This window comes from Chiloscyllium punctatum, chromosome 2 (assembly GCF_047496795.1).
Source record: "Chiloscyllium punctatum isolate Juve2018m chromosome 2, sChiPun1.3, whole genome shotgun sequence".
NCBI classification, from domain to species: Eukaryota; Metazoa; Chordata; class Chondrichthyes; order Orectolobiformes; family Hemiscylliidae; genus Chiloscyllium; species Chiloscyllium punctatum.
In genome coordinates this window covers 66,048,506-66,072,373 of record NC_092740.1, presented here as the reverse complement: position 1 = coordinate 66,072,373, position 23,868 = coordinate 66,048,506, and the positions used below count along the sequence as shown (strand labels likewise).

The 23,868-nt window shown below is 38.9% G+C and overlaps 1 protein-coding gene across 13 annotated transcripts in view; it reads right to left on the bottom strand.

Annotated features, from left to right (window-relative positions):
- pam (peptidylglycine alpha-amidating monooxygenase) overlaps positions 1 to 23,868 on the bottom strand; it is a 225,740-nt gene that overhangs the window by 88,814 nt on the left and 113,058 nt on the right. For all 13 annotated transcript variants that reach the window (XM_072583614.1, XM_072583604.1, XM_072583610.1 and 10 more), the window contains 5 exons: positions 16,339 to 16,426; positions 14,444 to 14,535; positions 7,677 to 7,760; positions 4,112 to 4,160; positions 1,592 to 1,659 (listed from right to left, as the gene is read on the bottom strand). In XM_072583614.1, the coding sequence (XP_072439715.1) occupies positions 1,592 to 1,659; positions 4,112 to 4,160; positions 7,677 to 7,760; positions 14,444 to 14,535; positions 16,339 to 16,426 (381 nt within the window). The remainder of the gene's footprint in view (positions 1 to 1,591; positions 1,660 to 4,111; positions 4,161 to 7,676; positions 7,761 to 14,443; positions 14,536 to 16,338; positions 16,427 to 23,868) is intronic.

Below are 23,868 nucleotides of genomic sequence, written 5' to 3'. Positions count from 1 at the left end.
TAGATAACATTCTGGCCGGGGATGATAAGTGGCAAGTAACATTTGCACCACACAAATACCGAGCAATGACTGTCTCTATCAAGGAGGACCCTAACCATCATCCAGTGACATTTAAGCATCATCGCTGAAGCCCCCCCACTATCAACATCCTGCAGGTTACCATTGACCAGAAACTCAACTGGATTAGTTGTGGCTACATGAGCAGGTCAGAAGCAAGTATTTCTGCTGCAAGTAACCCACTTCCTGACTCCCCGACCCCCCACCCCCATGCCTTTCCACTATCCATAAGGTACAAGTCAAAAATGTAACAGAATACTCACCGCTTGTCTGAATGTGTGCATCTGCAACAACACAACATTCAAGAAAGCTTGACACACCTAGGAAAAAGTGGCCCAATCAAATGGCACCCCACCCATCATCTTGAATATTCAATGCCTTCATGACTAAGAGTAGGAACAACATGTACCATCTACAAGATGCATTGTAGTGACTCACCAAGACTCTTTCAACAGCATTTTCCAAATCTGCAATTTCTACTCCGTAGAACATCAATGGGAACTGCAACTTCAATGTAATATCCTGATTTGGAACTGTATTGCCATTCCTTTACTGTTGCTGGTCAAAATCCTGGAACTCCATCCCTAATAGTATTGTGAGTATTTGTACACCCTAAGGTCTGAAGTGCTTCACAAAAGCATCTCGCTACCTTTCCCAGAGTAATTAGGCTTGGGTAATAAATGCAATGCCAGCATCCACTGAACACATTAAAAACAAAACAATATCCACTTCTTCTAAACCCCCTAGACTGGAGGAACATTATTCCTGCATCTACCCTATTGACTCCTATTGGGAGGGTGTATGCTTGAATAAGATAGGAACGCTTAGATGCAGGAGCAAGCCATTCAGCTCTTCGAGCCTGTATCACTATTCAAAATGATCGTGACTGGCATAGGGTTCTAAGTTGCCCTGCCATAATCAGCAGAGTCCATCAGAAGTCATTTTTTATACTGCACAATTGCATCCATTATTTAGCCAACCCTTATTGTCACCTGAAGGTGGAAGTGGAAAGGAGATATACCATTCTTCATTTTGAGTATGAGCATTTAATCTCGGCAGGCAATTAGATGGAGATAATGCGTTGATGAGATAATATTAAGGCCTCATTTATCGGCTGATGTAGACACAAAGTCCAAAAACACAATTAAAAGAAAAGAAAAGAGTTCTTCTAGTTTCGTTGACGTCATTCTTCCCTTAATCAACATCAAAACAGATTTCATTCATCAACTTCTAATGTTCTTGGGACCCTGGTCTGTGCATCTAGCTGCCAATATTTTCGACAATACATAACAAAAGTAACCACTTTTCAAAGTTAATTAATTGATAACAAGGTACCTCAGGTAAAAATAACGAAATAACTTGACTAAAACATACAAATAGGAGAAAGTGAGGACTGCAGATGCTGGAGATCAGAGCTGAAAATGTGTTGCTGGAAAAGCGCAGCAGGTCAGGCAGCATCAAAGGAACAGGAGAATCGACGTTTCGGGCATAAGCCCTTCTTCAGGAAACATACAAAATGACAGTTGAAGCTCACCCTTTTCTCCTGGTGGTATGACAGCGTCATGAGACATGAGGAGATAAATGCCAGCAATCAAAGGCTGCCTGTAGGAAAACAAAGTTTGCTACTATTACCTTGCAAGTTCAGTGACTATCCTAAAACATTTTCTTCACAGATGCCAATGAATTTCGATCCATAATAGATATTGAGAATGATGATTACTTTATATTCACAGTTTCATTGAAAATCTTGCATCATTCAATATAAATAAAACAGACAACACTATTTCTACAGTCTGGTATTTTGTATTCCAGCTACAAAATCAGTAATAGTTATCAAAAAATTCAGATCATTTTACCAAACTGAATATAAGGAATTAAAGGTTGAGTAGAAGAGAATATAAAACTGGCAAAAGAAACAGGAACTACTGTGCAATGTATGTTTGTAAGACTGTAGAAAGGCTTCCCCCAGGCTGGTACAGGGTCACTTGCTTTTTCTGAATTGCACAATTGACTTAGAATGTGAAGTACAGAGCACAATCTCAAAAATTTATGAATGGCATGAAACCTGGAACCATTATGAACCGCGAGAACTGTGCAGAACAAAAAAACTAGACATAGGTTGATGAAATGGTTAGACAAGTGTTAAATAAAATGCAGAGAAATGTGAAGTGATAAGCTTTGACAAGTGCTTGGGGAGACAACAAAGAGTACAATATTAGAAGAGGTGCATGAACAGAGAGACCTGGATTTGTGTACATGGAAACAATTGGAACTCACAATAGGAGTAGAAAGTGTGGCTTATAAAGCACAGAGCATTCAGCTAATGGGGTAGAGAATAAAAAAAGACACCAAAGGGTTATTCCTATCTTGCACAAATGTTGGTTTGGCCTCAACGGAATTATTTTGTCCAGTTTTTGCTGACAGTTTTGGGAAAGTATGAAGGCATGAGAGAGTGCAGAAAAGATTCAAGAGAAGTTTTGGAGCAAGAAGAGAAATTTCCCTTCAGCTCAGTCCTAAATGGCTCACTCCATATCTTTAAACTATGATTCCTAATTCTTGATTCCCTCATCTTTGGGTACATCATTGCTGCGTTTATCTTCTATAGTCCTGTTAGAATTCTATGAGATAACCCCCGCGTTATTCTAAGCTCTAGTGAAAGTGGTCCTAACAGATCCAGTCTATATCCATCAGTCCTGCCATTCCAGGAATCAATCTGGAAACCTTTGCTGCACTCCTGACATAGCCAGAGCATCCTTCCTAGAAAAGGAGACTAAAACTGCACACAATAGTCCAGGTGTGGTGTCACCAAGGCTGTGTTCCACTGCAGCAAAACATTCCTGCTCCTTTACTCAAATCCAGTCACTGCGAAGACAACATACCATTTGCCTTCTTCACTTCTGCACCCATATGTCTACTTTCAGTGGTTGGTTTAGGAGAACACATGGGTCTTGTTGCACCTCCTCCTTTCCCAATCTATTGCCATTCAGATAATAATCCTCTTTCCTATTTTTGTTACAAAGGAATAGCTTCACATTTTCACATTATACTTCCATCTGCCATGCATCTGCCACTCTGAATTTATCCAAATCATATTGAAGCATCTCTATATCCTCTTCACCATTCATCTAACCGCCCAGCTTTGTGTTGTCTGCAAACCTTGAGATCAGGCATCTAAATCATTAATATGTATTGTGAAGAGTTGGGAGTCTAGCACTGATCTCTGTGGTACCCCATCATTCACTGCCTGCCATTCTGAAAAATATCAATTTCTTTCTACTCCTTGCTTCTTGCCTACCAACTCTCAATTCACATTAGTAAAGTACACCTAATGCCATGTTTTAATTTTACATATTAATCTCTTAAGTGGATTTGTCAAAAATGATTTCCCTTTCGTACAGCCATGATAACTTAGTCTAATTCTATTACAGTTTTCCAAATGCTCTGCTATTAAATCTTTTATTGTAGTCACAAGCATTTTAATCACTACTTCCTTCATTCATTCTGTTCTTTAACTCCAGCCCTCTGTATATCCTTCTCTATTTATTTTACCATTTGCCTTCAGCAAATTTAGTCTTATTCACCAGAACTCAAGCTCGAAACTCTATTTCAGAACTTCATTACTGTCTTTTAGATGGTTTCTTAAATTCAATCAATTAAACTTTCAGTCACATTTTCTAACTCTCCCAAGGTGACATGATGTATTCTTCCAGATTTAGTTGTCTACATTACAGCTGCTAGAGTAATATTTCCTGCAGTCACATTTTGCATTTTTTGTTTCTAGAATGCACTACATTTTGTATTCTTTTACTTGGACGCTCTCACTGTTTATGTAGAAGCCGATCTCATGGCTGTAGATGATGTTATTAAATCATAGCACATTGACAGCCCATATTAAGAGTTTGGTCTGTAGAAGTGTGAATTCATAAAGAAGTTACGGTCGCAACTTGTGTTTTTCGGAAGAAGTTGTACGATAATACAGTATTTTACTGATAGTCCTATTCTGGGATACCACAAAGATACACTGTTTTATAAAGGCTTAAATCTGGATACTTACTGACGAAACGTCATCTGTAATGTCACACCAGAGCAATCTTTGTGATTATCTGAAAGGAAAAGACATGCACATAAAGCTTTAACAGAATTAAAATTGCAAAGGATTTTAAAATTCTTGGCGTTTTATACGGTATCATTACTTCTCTGGACAAATTCAAAATCATTTTTTTCAGTAAAACATGCCTGCACAAGGTTTGGAGCTCAGGTTGAGGTTTAGGGTGTAGGTTTGCTCGCTGAGCTGTAGGTTTGATATCCAGAGGTTTCATTACCTGGCTAGGTAACATCATCAGCGGCGACCTCCAAGTGAAGCGAAGCTGTTGTCTCCTGCTTTCTCTTTATAGGTTTGCCCTGGATGTGGCTCCTGGGGTGTGGTGATGTCATTTCCTATTCATTTTCTGAGGGGTTTATAGATGGCATCTAGATCTATGTGTTTGTTTATGGCGTTGTGGTTGGAGTGCCAGGCCTCTAGGAATTCTTTGGGATGTCTTTGCTTAGCCTGTCCCAGGATAGAGGTGTTGTCCTAGTCGAAATGGTGGCTTTTCCTCTGTGTAGGGCTACGAGGGAGAGAGGGTAGTGTCTTTTTGTGGCTAGCTTGTGTTCGTGTATCCTGGTGGCTAACTTTCTTCCTGTTTGTGGCAGTCCTTGCATGGAATTTTGTAGATGACATTGGTTTTGTCCATGGGTTGTACTGGGTCTTTTAAGTTTGTTTGTTTTTGTTTGAGAATGTTGGTGGGTTTGTGTGCTACTAGGATTCAGAGGGGTCTTAGTAGGCTGGCTGTCACTTCTGAAACTTCTTTGATGTATGGTAAGGTGGTTAGGGTTTCTGGCTGTGTTTGGTCTGCTTGTCGTGGTTTGTTCTGAGGAATCTGTGGACTGTATTTTTTGAGTATCCGTTCTTCTTGTATAGGTGGTTCTCCTCTGTTTTCCGAAGTTCGTCTGTGCTGCAGTGTGTGGTGGCTCGTTGGAATAGTGTTCTGATACAGCTTCGTTTGTGTATGTTGCCCTCGTAGCCCTACACACAGATGAAAAAAGCCACCATTTCGACTGGGACAACACATCTATCTTGGAACAAGCTAAGCAAAGACATGCCAGAGAATTCCTAGAGGCCTGGCAATCCAACCACAATGCCAAAAACAAACACAGATCTAGATACTGTCTATCAACCTCTCAGAAAACGAACAGGAAATTACATCACCACAAACCCCAGGAACCCCATCCTGGACAAACATAAATAGAAAGCAGGAGACAACAGCTTCGCTTCACTTGGAGGTTGCCACTGATGATGTTATCTAGCCGGGTAATGAAACGTCTGGATATCAAACCTACACTCTAAAACATGCCTTCTTTTAGCAAACATTACTTATCAATAACCTTTGCACATTGAGCTGGAACAGATGTTAGATTACCCAATATATTGTTTACTGTACATTGTAGATTATTTTCTTTCCCATTAAACGTGATGTTCCCTTGTTAGTCTGTAAACAATACATCTCAGAACCCAACAGATGGATTTCAATGAAATTCGATACAGGAATAGGATATGATCTATGGAAAAACTGATTCATTTTGAAAAAAGCTGTGGAGTAGATCCTGGAAATTTTCAAATGATGTATTAATTTTGGGACATAAGGCGAACTGACTTTTTTTTTAAAATGACAGTTGTGGGTTGCTTTATGTTGACTATTATTAACTGTTTGAGAATATTGTAGATTGTTGAGGCTACAATGATGCAATTTGTCACAGCTGTCAAAACAGTTTTTTAAGCAAATTGTTGGATAGAGAATAACCTGAATCCTCCTCAGTGAGATGGAAGATCTCAATAAAAACATTTCTTTTTTCAGCTTTAAAGTTATGGAACATTAACCAGACCAAAAAAAGCCACAAAGAATAGTTGCATATTTGCTGTAAGTATGCTTTCTAAGAAATGTCCTTTTGATTCATTGCTTTGTGCTGGTCGTTTCCAAAACAAAATTTCTATAATATCACTCACACTCAACTGCAAATACAAACCAGAAGCTTTACAGGAACTGTCAATTAAAATTGTTAAAACTTATTGGGGTAGCCAGCAGGAAATCAAGTTCCATTATTCAGAGTCATAACAAAAGTTAAAGATTTTATTAAAGTATGCAAAAATTCCCTAATTTTCCTGTCTTTTAGACTCCTGATTTCTGTACTTAACAAGGAAGACTTTATTACAGGTAAATAAATTCTAGCTACAAATAATTATAAACCCTTAACATGTAACTCTACCAGGTCAAACTTTGCCCCTTTATACATTCTCCCTCCCCCCCCACCTCAAATGCAGTGAGACACACGGGAGTTGGGGGGGGGGGGGCGGTGGGAGAGAAGAGTGGGTGTCATGGGAAGGTAGTACAATGGTCCATGTCCACAGGATTTACTGATATCATCCTTTTGGCTTTTCAAGATGTGCTACGCCTTGATTCTTCTCCTCCAACTACTTTCACTTGTTTGCAGAAGGTATAGGATGGCTGGTTCACACTTAAGTCTCCAGTTTACTGGTTAAGCTGTTCAGATGTGTTTGACACCACCGCTGGAGCAGGTGAGACTTGAACCTGGGCCTTCGGGCTCACAGGTAGGGATTCTACAGTATCCCTCAATTCTGACTTATATGCTGGTCTGGAATTCAATTTTATCCAATAATCACATTATAAAAACCTATTCAAGGAACGTCAAACACCTTCAAGTGAGTCAGTTGTAAAAAGGAGCGAATGATTTTGAATCTAAAGAGACTTCATTGAGAAGTTTACCAGAAATCCACATACCTATTAAAAGTAGTCTGTTTTTCTATTCTCACAACTGAAGAGAATAATTTACACTTCTCTGCATTGTCATCCATCCATCACAATCTCTCTAACATGCAGCCACTTTGGATCCTTCCCACAGCTTACTTGTCCACTTAACTTGGTATGATCAGCAAAGTTAGAAAAACTACTCCACCTCTTAAGTCATTAACTTACATTGTAAACAGGGCGAGGTCCCAGCAGTGACTGTTGTGGTACTGGTATTAATCAATTCCCAGTAACCTGAAAATGCCTGACCTATGCCTGCTGACTGTTTTCTGGACATAACCAATCCTTTCTCAATGCTAATGTGAAGACCCCAATTCCTCAACCTCTTATCGTGCCCATTAATCATTTGAGAGACATTTTATTGAATGTCTTTTGTGTTGACTCTCCTTAGCTTACCAGTTACATCCTCAAAAAACTGCAATGAATTTGGTCAAACAGGATTTAATGTGAGTAAAATCATGTTGATTTGTTCTAAACTTAGGATGCTTTTCTAGATGTGTTGTTAAGACCTCCTTAAGTGATTTTAGTATTTTGCCAGCAACGAATGGACTACTACTGCTCTCATTTATAATGTTCTTTGGAAATTAATAATCAATTTCCAAACAAATATTCTAGCCAGCATCAGCTTTTATTAGAAATAGAAGGGATTACTGAGATACAGATGCATTGTCAGACAATGAGATAAAATGTCAATTGTATAGTATTATAATTATTTGTAAATGCAACTTTTAGTTTTCTTTACTTTGGTCTTCATACCTCTAAATGCAGTGATGTCTCCATAATGAACTTGAAGAACAATATAGTTGATACCTGTGTTTCCACCAACTCTGAATCCAACATCTGAAAATGGAGTAAGACAAAGCATAACTTTAAACAAGGTAAGTAAACCATAAGAAACAATCTAAATGTATATTTGCATACCTGCTTTATATATTAAATCATGCTTTGCCATGAACTCCATCTGCACGTCTCGTTGCCACAGTAAGTCTGCAAAACTCTAAGGCCCCTCCCACCCCTGCAATATTTCTTCCAACCTCTTCTGTCAGGCAGAAAATACAGAACTTTAAACACACGTACTAACAGGTTAAAAACAGCTTCTTCCCTGCTGTTATTAGACTGCTGAGTGGACCCCTCTAATTTCAAATCTAATGTCAATGTGCACCTCCTGTGCAGCCATAATCTTAAATGCCTCGCACGGTCTGAATACCCTATGATCTGAATGTCTTTGTATGCTATGATCTGCCTGTACTGCTTGTAAAACAAAACTTTTCACTGTACTTAGGTACATGTGACAAGAAATCAAATCCTCTACATTTGAAATTCACATCCAAAAGGGACAAAAAAAATCTAGGCCACCAGTGATCAGCTGTAATAATCTAGATTTTCTAAGAAGAAAGTATGGAACTCTGTTATCTTAGCCAAATCCAAAGATGATGTGCAAGGAGGTTTATGAACATCGAGTCAATTGAAATGCAAGTATTTTAAGAAAACAGCTGCAGAACTTTCTACATTCTGTCACAATTGTGTGGTGTGGCGAGGCGAGAAGTGTGCTGCAAGATTTCGAGGAAGCTGCAGCATTTCACAGACTTCCAATACCATGCATGTTCTACACGGTTTATGTAAAGAAATGCACTTGTTCAGTCTGAGCATGTGCAGTAAAGAAGTGAACAACTGTGGAACAGACCTGCCTGTCCAGATAAGTTTCCACTTTAGCATGGATTTTGAAGTGAATATTTTTTTTTATTTTAGCTAGAACACTGATCTACGTCTTCTCATTGATTCTAAGAATGGCTAAATTTCTTGCCAAAATAGATGATTCAATTCTGCTAATTCAACTGATGAATCATCTGAACCCAAAGGGGAAAAAAACAAAAAAACTGTTCAGAGACAGTACAATGAAAGCTATCTGGCCTTTGGATTTTCATGGACAGGAATGTCACATGCCCCTTTCCCTGAATGTACCATTTGCAGAGAAGTTGACAAACAGCTGAGCAGATTTTGAAAATGTGTTTGCGCTCACATTAGAAGACAGTGTATTTATTCTGATGGATTTGAAACATTAAATGTTTTTGATTGTTGCATGCACCATGTAGCAAAGTTCTCTAGTAAGGCCGTAACCATAGTAAATACAAGTAAATATGAGGTTTATAAGCAATCAATTCAGCTGAAAAAGAGGAATGTGCCATGGAACTGTTTCTGCCTGAAGTGTGCCTTAATACTGGCAATATTCTACATTTTCTTCTCCCGTGTCCGATCTTATTTCATCAAACCTATTCACAATGCAGGATTGAGTTATTTTTCATTATTAACAATTTTGACTTTTTGTTTTAATAAAGTGAAATAGTAAATTAGATTTTGCTTAATTGTAGATAGTTGTTAAACAGTTTCTGTATGTCCAGGTCAAAAGTAAGGTTATATAATAAAATAGAGAACCATATATGCTGGAGATCTGAAACAAAAACAGAAAATGCAGAAAAAACCCAGCAAGTCTGGCAGCATCTATGAGAAAAACAGAGCTAACATTTAGAGTCCAGTGAACGTTCATCACAACTCTGAGAAAGTGATACTGACCTGCATTGTCAGCTCCTGCAGTCCATTTAGTGTAGTTGCACATACATTGCTATTATAGAGGGAGTTCAAGGATTTTGACAGAATGACATGAAGGGACGGCGATATGTTTTAAAGTCAGGATAATGAGTGATTTTGATGGGACTTGCAACTGGCAGTTTTCCCATAAATCTACTGCCCTTGTCCTTCTCAATGGTCGTGGCTGTGAGATTCAAAGGACCTATGGTGATTTTCTGCAATGTATCTGATAGATGGTATGCAGTGCTGCTGTGTGTACATAGTGAAAGGTCTGAATATTCAAAGTGGTGAATGGGATGCCAGTCAAGTGGCTGCTTTGTCCTGAGTGGTGTCAAGCTTCGAATGTTGTTGAAGCTGCTATCATCCAAACAATTGCAAGCAATTCCTCCCATTCCTGCTGCGCCTTGTAGGTGGAAGGCAGACTTTCAGGATTCAGGAGGTGAGCTGCCCCTTTGCAGAATTCCTAGATTCTGACTTGTTCTTGTAGCCATGCATGACTCCAAAATAATTGTTGATACCCAAAACTGAATTGTGGCAAGTAATATCGATACCACTTAAGTACCAGGCAATGACCATCTCCAACAGGAGTGAACGTAAACATTGCCCTTGATGTTCAATGGCATTATCAACAGTGTCTTCTGCAATATCAATATGGCGATTATCAGTAACAAGGAAGCTGATCTGGAGCAACCATAGAAGCACTGTGGCTACAAGGCTAGGTTAGAAACTGGAAATTCTTCTGCAAACAACTTACCTCCTGTCTGCCCAATGCCTGTCCCCTACATACAAGGTACAAGTCAGATGTGTGATGGAATACATGGGGAGTTTTGGCGATGGTGGTGGGGAGGGGCAGTTGATGGTGGTGGAATGAGAGAGAGAGATGCACAGAGGGAGACAGAAATAGAATTGCCAGACCAGATCAGAAGCTAAGCAAGGGTGATAGGTGAATAGGATTGGCTGCAGACATTACAATATGAAAGAGACAGCCATGTCTAAAATGGTGTGTTACTTATGAACTTCCACCAACACAGTCCATTCTTTACTTTAGTGTGACCAATTTTCTAATTGAAAGATAGTACACTCTAAGCAATGGAAATATAATGCAAGATGTATATACATCAAAAGTACTTGATTTATAGCATAAATCACAATAATAATGCAGCTTCGCCATAATTAAAATTTATCAGCAGAGCACCTCCTCACTCGCACCTTCTATTAACTGTTTAGACATTGCGGTGATTGTGATAATACAGTAAACTTCGCAGCATTTGAGGTATATAACTTTTGCCAGTTTATCATCAGTGCTGGTTTATAAGGTACTGGTTAAAACAAAGTTTGCTGTACAAGAATCGCAGATAGAGGAGAACGCAATGCCTGTAAGTTCCCCTCTAAGACACACATCACCCCAATTTTGTTACTGGGCCAAAATCCCTTCTTTACATCACTGCAGGATAGCCAGTGGGCAGGAAATCTTTCACTTTAATTCTGAGAACTTGGGGAACAATGAAAAAAACCATCCCGACTGCCCTAAGGTGGTACAGTAAACCATTGGAATCCCTGCCTTTATGGTTCTTGATTAATGGTAGAAAATTACACAATGTCTAATCAGGGCAATGAATGTTCTTATCAAGAAACTGGGCTTGGATGGTGATCAGCTCCTTTAGTGTTATTACAACTGTGACCATCTAGTTAAGTGGTTAACATATCAGACTCCTGACCTGAACATTAGAGATATTTTAGAAGAATAGTGATCAGCAACAATAAGTCACCAAGGTGGGCTTTAATGACAAAAGTCAGTTTTGAACTAAATAGAATGATTTTTGAAGGACCCTAAGGTTCAACCCAGCAAGGCAGGGAGAAGGGAGTCCACTAGAAACTTCGATTTCTTTTTAAAAATCTCTACTGAGATTATAATATACCTCCAAGATCTTCAGCACTGTCGCAGATATCATCAGGCTTATGGCTTTTAATATTTTCAGCTCATTCAGCTATTGCTTTGAGTAACATGGAACAAACTGAATGATCATTTACAATGGGGAGGCCTTGGGAGGACGTGAACTTAAGATCTTCAGCCAACATACATTTCCTGTTCAATCTTTCCATTTGACTACTGGTCACCAAAGTAGCAGGCAAATAATTCATCTGGATCATAAAGATTGTAGAAATGATTGGTAATGTCGAGTACAAGTAGAATAGTCCACTTTTTTTAAAAAAGAACTTTTTTCGCAACTTAATTAATTCACTAGCAAAGGAATATTATAACAGCTCTTGGATTTTCTCTACTTCAGTTTTGAAAGAAAGATGAATAAAATAAATATGCTTCATTTAGTCTGAATACATTGACTGAAAAGAATACATCCATAATCCACTCCCACGTAAATATTCTGTTAACTGAGAGGAAGGAAAATCTGGCACAAGGGAGAAAGAACCCCATAAAACTTGGCCTAAATTATTTGTTCAATTTTTATGACAGACTTATGCTTTTCTCTTCATAGCAAATAAACCAGACGTCACGAGATCACAGGCACAGAACAACCCCAGAAAATAGTGCTTCACTCTGCCTACCAGAAAACCACATTTTTAATCTACAGCTTAACTTCAGACAAAGAAGAAATCCAAGTCAAATAGTTAAAGTAGCAGCTAAATTTTAAAAAATTCTCACGGTGGGAATGCAACTAGCTGTCAAATCACTAAGTCCCTGGTTGTACTCTTTTTCCTCCAGTAGGATTGCAATGTTGGAAATTGCTAAAATAGGATTGACTCATCTGCACTCAAGTTCCGAGAGCTGCCAGAGCTATTGCTGCATTCAATCACTGAAAGATCTTAGTCAGGGGTGGGAGTAGGAAGGGAGGGATGGAGAGAAAGAGCGAGAGCGAGAGCGAGGGTTGGAGGAAATTTCCTTCCGAATTTTACACTTAAAATAAATATTTCTCCCATCGTTGAATCAATGTCCTCTACATCCATGCACAAAAATCCCCATGCAAGTCAACCCCTCTAAATTAGCATGCACGAGTCCCACAAAAACAAATCAAAGGGATCAATGCACTTAAACAAACGGTCACAGTACATGACTGAACTGCTTCTATAAATATTAACTTAATGTTTTGTGCACTGATTTTTGGAATTAAAACTTTTAATTTTTGTCAATCGAGAATAAACTTTTAAAGTGGGCAAATTCTATACTTTCATGGATTCAAAGTACGGTTCATAAAGGGTGAATGTACTTTGAGATATTGGATTCTCTGTCAATTGATTCTCTCTCATTCTCTGTCTGTCTCATTTCCCACTATATTGACACTACTCCCAATCCGATGCACATTGACTTTAGTTACTAATCACTTATCCAGGTGTTTATCAAAAGCTTTGTCAACAGCTAAGTAAACCATATCTACTGGCTCTCCCCGATCAATGCTAATAATAGTTATACCTTTGGTAAGTTTCAGTAGATCTGACAAGCACGATTTCCCTTTCATAAATCCATGTTGACTCTGTCTAATTGTCATTGTATCAAAACTGCTCCCAATAAGCAGGTCTGCTTTTTTTTTGGCATTTTTCATGTCCTTTCCTTGGACCTAATACTATCCCTAATTTCCCTTGCTAGCCAAAGTCAGGCCACCTTTTTCCATTTTATGATTGCATGATTTTTTTTTAAATAAGAGGACAAAGATTGTCAAGTTTATTCCTCTTTCCACCTCCACAATCAACATAGCCAAATATATCTTCTGGTTATTGTCACAAGGCAGGTCTCTTTTTCCCTAAAAGCTATTCCTTTTCGCAATGATACTGTATGCCTGGTGTCTTTCAGAGGGGTCATAAACGAGCTCTTGGTTCCGATTAGACTTGGGTTTGGTACAGAGATTAAAGGGTATTGAGAGGCCTTTTGTTTATATGAAATCCAATGAGGCTTCAGGCCAAAAAGTGGTCATGTTTTAGAAGTGACCTGTGTACTGAAAGGGAGCGGTGAGGTCTCTAGCTGAGCAGTACAGTTCAGAAGTAGTTAGAAGTTCAACAATGAGTTGTGTGGAAACTCTCTCTCTCCTTCTGCACTCTAACTTCAACCTGTTAGCATTTGTTCCTTTTTTTTTTACTTGTCTTTAACGGGGTTTGCTTACTGGGACATGTGTACATTCAGAACAGCACAATTAAGTCTAGTTTGGATAGACTGAGCTCTGTAGGGGTTCTTTATTCTGTTCTTGGTGTTTCAATGTGTAATTTTGTGAATAAAGTTTTGTCTGTTTTAAAACCTCGTAGTCAACCTAGCTACCTTACTCCGGGTAATCTTCATTGTACACTTACCGAAACAAATTGCAAAGTTATGGTCTGGACTGTCTGCTTAATGTTTGGAGTTGCCTGGTCTAGTCCATAACATTACTTAGCTGAATGCTGCTGAAATGGGAACTTGCAATGCAGAAATTGGCTACTGTTTTTGATTATACGCCAATTACAATCTACCATATTATTAGACTATGAAGCATTTTGGGGCAGTGCGAAGCCACAAAAGGAACTCTGCATATGCAAATTCATCCTTTTTGTTTGGAGGTAGATGATGCTCAACCAAAAAATGAACATTTGACAAATTCTGCGATATCATAGGGACAGTCAAAGATCATCAGTGTTCACAAACCCATATTTATTACCATGCACATACTTGTGAATTAATTCACCAAGGGACTGTACAAATAGGTGGAATAAGGGAGGTCAGAACACAAGGTTTACTCTAATGTTTCTCATTCTCCATTCCTTGATTTTTTTCATTACACCTGTTGAGGCTTGCCAGTGTGACAGTGCACCCACAGAGAACCCTTATGGAATTTTGGTTATGATGGTTTTTGAAGTTCATCCAAGGCGATGGAGTGATGGAGGAGAAATTAAAAATAATATAGACATTGATATCAAGCATCTGCATTTGAATGGAATAAGTTTTGTAAGAGACAAACCAGTAGGTAATTGTGTGGGAGGAGCATTTCTGGCCCAGGCATACATGATTTTGGCTTCATATAAACAAGTTGCATAACTGCTGCCACAGTCCCTAGAAAAAAAAGATAAAGATAGAGAATGAATCATGATGGGAGTTCTGTCAAAAGCTACATGTGGAGTTGCTAGAAGGACCAAATTACTTTGCAACATAGTTGTTCAAATGGTAATCTCTGAAATATTTACTTTTTGCAATTTAACCCAAATTCAGAATATTGTACCCTACTGTATTCCGCTCTCTACACTGCCATCTAAACTTAAGTACTATATACAACGGAAACTTCCAAATTCTAGACAACCATTTTACATCATTTTTATAAATAAATCCATGTAATTAACTAAATTGCAGAATGTGTTAAAGATAAAGGAATTTCATTAAAACAAATTTTAACTTCAAAACTGAATGTCTTCACTCATATCTTAAAAGTGAATGATAATTTTAAAATATTGCTTTATTAAAATAAAATCTAGCAATCCTGATTCCGGTTTCCTCCCACAGTCCAAAAATGTGCAGGTTAAGTGAACTGGCGATGCTAAATTGCCCATAGCGTTAGGTGAAGGGGTAAATGTAGGGGACTGGGACTGGGTGGGTTGCGTTTCGGCAGGTCGGTTTGGACTTGTTGGGCCAAAAGGCCTGTTTCCACACTAAGTAATCTAATCTAATCTAAACAAGGCCCAATTCAAACAGATCTCCATGTGTCATCAATATCTAGTGGTTATTCTTTCAATAAATTATATATTTGTATTACTGTTAGCTAAAGACAGAATGGATTTTATTTTCCATGTCTTTCCACAGTTGAACAGCATGATAAGACTTAATCATGCATCTAACAGCATGTTAGAAATGTCTTCAGGATATGAAAAGATTGTGTGATGGGGCCTTTTCTTACTTCAGAAATTTATAAACTTGGAAATAATACTGCTATATCCCATAATGTACAAACAAATGTTGGAGCATCATCGTCATTTTTAAAATAGAAAAGTTATAATACTTATGCTAATTTGCCTTATGTTTTTATAGATGTTAAAATCTTATATGATGTATAAATTAACTATCAAATAGTTAATTATTCACATGATGTTGCGGGGCAAATTGTATTCACCTCATAATAAAACTAACAAACATGTTTGCTGAATAAATATGCTTCAAATTCATAAACAGTATAAAAAGCTGTAAATTTGTTGTGCGACCTAGGACATAACTTATTTTAAAGCAAAACCCCAATGTTGCAACCAGAATTAAGATAAGACACAACACTAAACAAATTTTCTTTCATACCAGATCAAACAAATGAGATTTATATAAAATTAGGCAATCCATGACAGCTTAATTGTGGCCACCAAAAACAAAACACAAAATTCAGCACAATTTAATATTGTTGTCCTCTTCATTAACAACTTTTAACAAGTTAATTTAGAATGCTACTAATTGTTACCATAACTATAATTCTGCTTTCTATTAAATGCTTCAAGTGACATTAAACTCAGAAACCAAACACTAAACTTTCTGTAAGACTGGAGGAAGTTACAGAGAGAGGGAGTGCATAGCCATGGAAAAGATTTGAAAATAAAGATGAGAATTTTATACCATGACTTGAGCATCACTTGTGTGGGTTCAGCCTTATTATTCACTCAGTTTAACTATGTTTTCTTAAACTGAGTAAGCTTTATTTTTGGCATTATCAATACATACATGCACAAATTTACAAAGAAGTTGTAAATAACAAACTCATTCAATGAACACTGGATTATTATTATTATTCCTTAGAGTTTGTATTATAAATGATACGTTTGGAAAACAAGCTCCATTGTTAGCATTTTTAAAAATAATTTTTAAAAATCAAGTTGAAATCTTTACCAATAGTCTTCATTTGTGGCTGGCTTGCTGCATCCAAACAGTAACATATGATGAACGGTTTCCATGCTTGCATGAGGTTTAAAATCAACTGCAAAATTGAAGGGAAATCAATTATACTTTGCATATCATTAACTTGTGACATAATTTACACTCACTTGCAGAGTTTGAGTATTATCCAAACAACATGGTTAAAATACACTTGAACTGTTGTCACTTCTTCAAAATTAAAGTATACTCTTGGTTTCATGCTGTTTTGAAATACGTGTTCTGACTTTAAAATAAGTTAACAACAACAACACTAAAACAACTACCATATGACATTTGCACATGTTACCTTAACCATGGTGTAAGTTTCACTCATCAAGATAACCATTGCAACTCCTTAATATAAACCACTGCACTATTAGCAATTTAAGGCAAACATTTTAACCATAGTATGACAATTTCTCGATTTTACAACCAGCGTTTGAATATTTGCATTTGTCGTCAATTTTATCAACATTACTAAATTAGAAAAGAAAGTGCAACATGAAAAAACATTTTTTTGCACAACCCCACGCTATACCCAGCAAGGAGCCAAAGTACTTTTGCCTGAGACAGAAGAGCATTGGTTCAAACTTTCCTCCAGGACTTGGGTACAAAAAAAGGATGGCACTCTAGTACAGTAGAGAGGGTGTACTGAACTGCCTAAAGTGTTGCCTTTGGATGGGATTTTAAATTGAGGTACTGCATGCCTTATCTGAGGGATGTTAAAGATTTCATGGTGATTTTTAGATGATCAGGGGAGCTCTCTCTGGTATCTTGGTCAATTTTTAATCTTTAATCAATACGACTAGAACAAATTGTGTAATTTTCACATTGCTAATCGTGGATGTTTGCAGTGCTCAAATTGCCTGCTACAAGGGGGACTTCACTTCAAAAGCACTTCATTGACTGTACTTTGGTACATCCTGTTTTTGCAAAAGATGTTATGTAAATACATTCTTTTCAAATTGCTTAATGACCCGTAGTGATTGTAATGAGGTCAGCCAGGTGGACATCATAGAATGAGTTCCCCGGTTGGGGCAGGTAATCTGATCCAATCCAGAACTGCTGGCTGACAGTCAAAAACTAGAGTGTCAAACAACCTACCCTCAAGTCAGCTCTGAAGAAGCTGGATCAGTGTCAAGAACTTTTAAAGTGTAAATAAAGGGTGACTTGGTGCCGGGATACCAACCTCTGAAATTGTTTCAAACCAATCAACTACTACTGAACAGTAGTCAAATAATCTACTTTAATGCAGTTGGCCGAGAGATAAATGCTACCAAGAAGATCAGAATAGTACCACAAGATCTTTTCAGTCCACCAAAGTAATTTAGTTTCTCATCCAAAACCTGGTACAACTGACAGTACAGTACATTATTACTGTGCAGTTCAGGTGCTTTATGTACTATTTCAAAGATTTCTCATCCTTTAACGTTTAATATACTAGTGAAGTGTATATTGTAGAGTAATGCATAAGCATTTAGCAATTATTGATTTGAAGTTAAGGCCTTTAGAGAAAAGCTATACTATTGCATTGCAGCAATTATTGCCTATGATCAGTTTATGGTCAGTTTTCATTTTGTGTACAAAACATATTTCACATCTGGCAGAGATTTTCCTGCAATTCAAAACACCTCATCTACTGTGTCTCTATGTGGACTTCCCTTCATTGGGGAGTCAGGACGCCATTTCGCAGAACATTTTAGTCAACATTTCTGGGATACACAAACCAAACAACCCCACTGCCCTGTGGCCAACCACTTGAACTCCCCTTCCCAATCTGCCAAGGACATACGAGTTCTGGGCCTTCTCTACTGACAAATCCAAGCCACCTGACAACTGGTGGAAGAACGCTTCATTTTCTGCCTTGGGACCCTCCAACCACATGGCATCAACGACGACTTGATCAGTTTCATTTTCTTCCCTCCCCCACCTCACCCCAGATCTTCCCTCCAACTTGGCACCGCCCTCTTGAACTGTCCTGTCTGTCCATCTTCCTTCCGACCTATATGCTCCACCCTCCCCTCTGACCTATCACGATCACCCCCCATCGTCTGTATCTTCTCAGCTAGCACCACCTCCCTCCACCCTCCTATTTATCTCTCATGCCCCTTCCTGTCCTCACATTCCTGATGAGGAGCTTATGCCTGAAACGTCCACTCTCTTACTTCTGGATGCTGCCTGCCCTGCTGTGCTTTTCCAGCGCCACACTTTTCAGCTAATTTAAATAATTGCTGACTGAAAAGTTTGAAGCTCGCTAAGCTTTATATATTGTTATGGTCTTCACTTTCTTTGGTATCACAGTAAATGTTTATCATGTTTGGCTATATAAAATAAAGCCTGACATCCATGTAGTTACTTCCATAATTAGAAATAATAAAGTTCTCTCCATCAACTCCAATGTGTTTTGTGCACAAAATAAAAAATGACCATAAACTGATCATAGGCAATAATTGCTGCAATGCAATAGTACAGCTCTTGTTTAAAGGCCTTAACTTCAAATCAACAATTGCTAAATGCTTATGCATTACTCTACAATATACACTTCACTAGTATATTAAACATTAAAGGATGAGAAATCTTTGAAATAGTGCATAAAGCACCTGAACTGCACAGTAATGAATGTGCGATACTGTCAGGAGTACCAGTTTTTGGATGAGAAACTAAACTACTTTGGTGGAATGAAAAGATCTTGTGGTACTATTCTGATCCTCTTGGTAGCATTTATCTCTCAGCCAACTGCATTAAGGGGTGGGGGGAGGGGGGTGGGAAGGGAGGGGAAGGTGTGGATACAGGTTTTACACCTCTTATGGTTGGTGACAGGATGCCAGCCTCTCGAGTTCTTTCAAACCCAACAAGTACTACTGAAGTATAGCCAAATTCAACTGAAGACCCAGAAACATTAATGAAATTAATGTCAAAATCATCTACTTTAATGCAGCTGTCCACAAAATTGGTTTAATTTTTCATCCAAAAACTGGTACTTCTGACAGTATAGCACTCTCACCAACCTCCACCAACTCCAATAGGTTTTGCGCACAAAATATAAAATGACCATGCACTGATCACAAGCAATAATTGCTGCAGTGCAATAGTGGAGCTCTTGTTTAATTACACAATCACTTAATAATTCAGTACAGGATGCTGTCAAAAAGTTCAGGGACAACAATCCAGTTAAGCTCCTGTCCTCCACTCTTTCCCTATTGCCTAGAATATTTTTCCCTTCACATATTTATCTATATCTTTTGTAAGAGTACTTTCCAATCCATATTCCTCACTCTTCCCTGTTACTCATTGCTTTAAAAATGTTTATCCTTGTCTATCTTTTGGAACTTCAGCTGACCATCTTAAATCTGATTCTCTCAGTAACAGGGAACAGTTTTCTTCCTTTATTTTTCACAACCCTTCATGTTTTGAAATGTTTTAATAACCTGATCTTAGCTATCTCCATTTCCTCCGAGTTTATCGTCTGCAGTAAATCTCTTCCAAACCCTCTGCAAGGCCTTTACAACCTTCCTGAAGCAGTACCAGAACTGGACATAATGCTCCATTTGATGCTGAACTACAGTTTGATACACATTTTGGGCTTTGTGCTACATGCCTTTATAAACTAAATCTATTTAAAATAAATAAGGTAATTTCCAGACGTTCTGATGTTAATCAGCTCAAAATTCGAATTCTAATCACAACTCAGAACAAACTGGTTTGCCTTATACTGCTTACATTAACCATGAAAAAAAAATTTTGTTCTATAAATTTAAAAGGCTTTCCATTTCTCATTGCCCTTCCCAGAAAATGTATCCAACACAGATAGCATTTTCACATGTGCTCAGGTGCTACCAGATTGTAAATTGTAGCAAGTAGAAGATAACAGTTGTTTCTTCAATAAACATACTCCAACATCGTAACAGATGATTCATCACATGCGGCCTGTTCCACAAACAATCCGTTGTAACCACCAACAGTTGTTCTAATTCAATGTCTGACTGAAAGTCGCAATAACAGTTGTCCATTTGAGTCAAGACAAATGTCAGAGTCAAAACAAATTGGATGATGATTCTGGTTTCATGGTTAGTGAAAAGGGAAAAGGGCATGGAATGTTTCTTGCACCAAATATTATAAACTGCTTTTCAAGTAAAAGGAAAGTTACAAAAGGTATTTTCGTCAGGAGTTTTACCATGTCTCAAAGACTGCCAGTTTCCATCTACAAAACAACCTCGGTTATCTGAGTATCAATTATCCAAATTTCGGACCTTAAGATCTCGTAAAAACGTTATACAAACAAGTAGTTATCCAAACAAAATACTCCCCACCTGCCTCGTTCAGATAATCAAGGTTGTTCTGTACTTAAGACCAAACAGTCTCTGTTGTGGCTGCTTACTGCCATTTGTGTACCATTAAACAATGGGTTGTTGTGAATGCAGAATTCACCTATCCAGATCTGCAAGTCAAAAGTAGGTACCAAATTTATTAATATTTTTAAAATATGCTCAGTTAATTAAAAATCAAAATACCACAGATGCTGGAAATCTGAAACATACAGAAAATGCTGGAGAAACTCAATAGGTTTGACAACGTCTTGGAATCATAGAAAAGAGGCTCTTCAGCCCATCAAGTACATTTCCAGGTAGCGAATTCCAGACACCTACTACTTTCTTCTAAACCTCCTGCTTTTCACCTAAAAACTATGTTGCCTTGTTATTGACCATTCAACTAAGGGAAACAGCTTTCTATTCACCCTGTTCATACGACTTTTCTTTTGTAAATATATTTAATTAGCAAATTTTTTTAACTTTACAAACACAAAATTATTGAAAAATACAATCAATAACAAAATAAGTATAATAAAAGGACAAAACACAAATTACAGTACAACTACTATCTACTAACCTACCCTATAATATAAAACAAACACTAACACTGTGCAAAGCAACACTAATAAATAAGTAAATAACTAAGAGATCAAAAAAAAAGAAAAGCAAAAAAAAAACCCCACAAAATACAGAACAGCTATGCTCAGCGCAAAACTCCCAAAGGAACGGGAGCATTGTATATATACCCATCTTAACTCAGGAGACCCCCTCCAGGGCCCAGGACTTGACAAACCTAACCATCCTGGTTAAACAAACGCCCGAGTTAAGATAACTGACAAATCTATATCCAAATAACTTACGTAGGGCTGCCATGCCTTATAAAAATGGTCTGTTGTGTGGTGCTGAAAATGTGTTGCTGGAAAAGTGCAGGTCAGGCAGCATCCAAGGAACAGGAGAATCAACGTTTCGGGTATAAGCCCTTCTTCAGGAATGAGGAAAGTGTGTCCAGCAGGCTAAGATAAAAGGTAGAAAGGAGGGACTTGGGGGGGGGGGGGGGGGGGGGGCTTTAGAAATGCGATAGGTGGAAGGAAGTCCATGTGAGGGTGATAGGTCAGAATGAGGTGGGGGCAGAGAGGTCAGTAAGAAGATTGCAGGTTAGGAAGGCGGTGCTGAGTTCGAAGGATTTGACTGAGACAAGGTGGGGGGGGGAATGAGGAAACTGGAGAAATCTGAGTTCATCCCTTGTGGTTGGAGGGTTCCTATGCGGAAGATGAGGCGCTCTTCCTCCAATCGTCGTGTTGCTATGGTCTGGCGATGGATGAGTCCAAGGACCTGCATGTCCTTGGTGGAGTGGGAGGGGGAGTTGAAGTGTTGAGCCACGGGGTGGTTGGGTTGGTTGGTCCGGGTGTCCCAGAGGTGTTCTCTGAAACATTCCGCAAGTCGGTTGGAGGAAGAGCACCTCATCTTCCGCCAAGGAAACCTCCAACCACAAGGGATGAACTCAGATTTCTCCAGTTTCCTCATTGCCCCTCCCCCCACCTTGTCTCCGTCAAATCCCTCGAACTCAGCACCGCCTTCCTAACCTGCAATCTTCTTCCTGACCTCTCCGCCCCCACCCCACTCTGGCCTATCACCCTCACCTTGACCTCCTTCCACCTATCGCATTTCCAATGCCCCTCCCCCAAGTCCCTCCTCCCTACCTTTTATCTTAGCCTGCTGGACACACTTTCCTCATTCCTGAAGAAGGACTTATGCCTGAAACGTCGATTCTCCTGCTCCTTGGATGCTGCGTGACCTGGTGCGCTTTTCCAGCAACGCATTTTCAGCTCTGATCTCCAGCATCTGCAGTCCTCACTTTCTCCTGTTGTGTGGTGCACCAAGTTTGTAAAAAAAAGTCCAAGGTAATGTGCTCCATAATTAATTTCTGCCACCCCAGCAGGTTCTCAGACACCCAGTTCATCAGAATATTCTTCTATGTACAGTATGCAAGAATATTAAATAGTTTCTTCCCATGCCCATCTAAAGATGGTAAATTCGGTAGACCAAAAAGAGGAGAGATATTGGGTCTACTTTGACTTCAGTCTTCAATACCCTCCCAATCTCTCCCGCCACATGTCCAGAAGCAATGGGTAAGAGTACCTACACATATTTTACATTTGGGGCACACTAAAGATGCCCCTTTTTTAAACTTTGCCAGATGAGCCCTGTGTAGAACTTTTAACTGCGTAGCACATGTCCTATTACAGACTGAGATCTTTCGAGCATTCTCCCATATGTTCTCCCATGTTTCAGAAGAGATCTCCACTCCCAGCTCTTGCTCCAAGACCTCTTATAACTGGTTAATATCCTGCTACCCAGCAGGCGATAGAGGGCACTAACCAAAAGGGTGTTTGTGGATCATAGCAACAACCTCTGTATCGGGCTTATAGGGCTTAGTGAGAAAAATAGTCTTCTTCTGGATGAAACCCCTACCCTGAAAAAAAACAGAAAAGATCTCTGCTGGGCAATCAGTATTTGCAGCTCGGTTGCTCAAAAGACATCATAACCTCCCCCTCAAACAAGTCTTCCAAACTAGAAACTCCTCTCACTGCCCATACTTTGAACCCTGAGTCCATCATCCCTGGTCAGAACCCTAAGTGGCGAAGTCTTGGATAAGCAACCCTCACTCTGACACATCGCCCTCCATACCTTGACTGTTCTAATGACGATGGGGTTTCGGCAGTGGTCCCTAACTGTCCTCATCTTATCCATGAACAAAAGGCTAATATGAGGGCACATTGCCTGGGAGGCCTCAATATCCAGCCATATGGAGCCTGGATCGTTACCTACCCAATCGCAGACAAAGGACAGCAGGGAACTCAATTGATATCTCCTGATGTCTGGGAAATCAACTCTTTCCCCTCCTCGAGGCAACTACAATTTACTAAGTTTGATGAGGGGCTGCCCTTGATGCCAGACAAAAGCAGCAAACCATCCCATAAGTTTCTGCAGTGTTGACCTGGGAAACATTATAGGGGGCATACGCGTGGGATAAAGCAAACCAGGAAGAACATTCATCTTAATGAGAGATATTCGGCCCAGCCATGAAATTGGAAGAGCCTCCCATCTCTGGAGATCTCATCTAATATTGTTGAGCAAGTGAGCAAAGTTAGTCCAAAATAACAGATCAATCTTTGGGGTAATGAAAATGCCT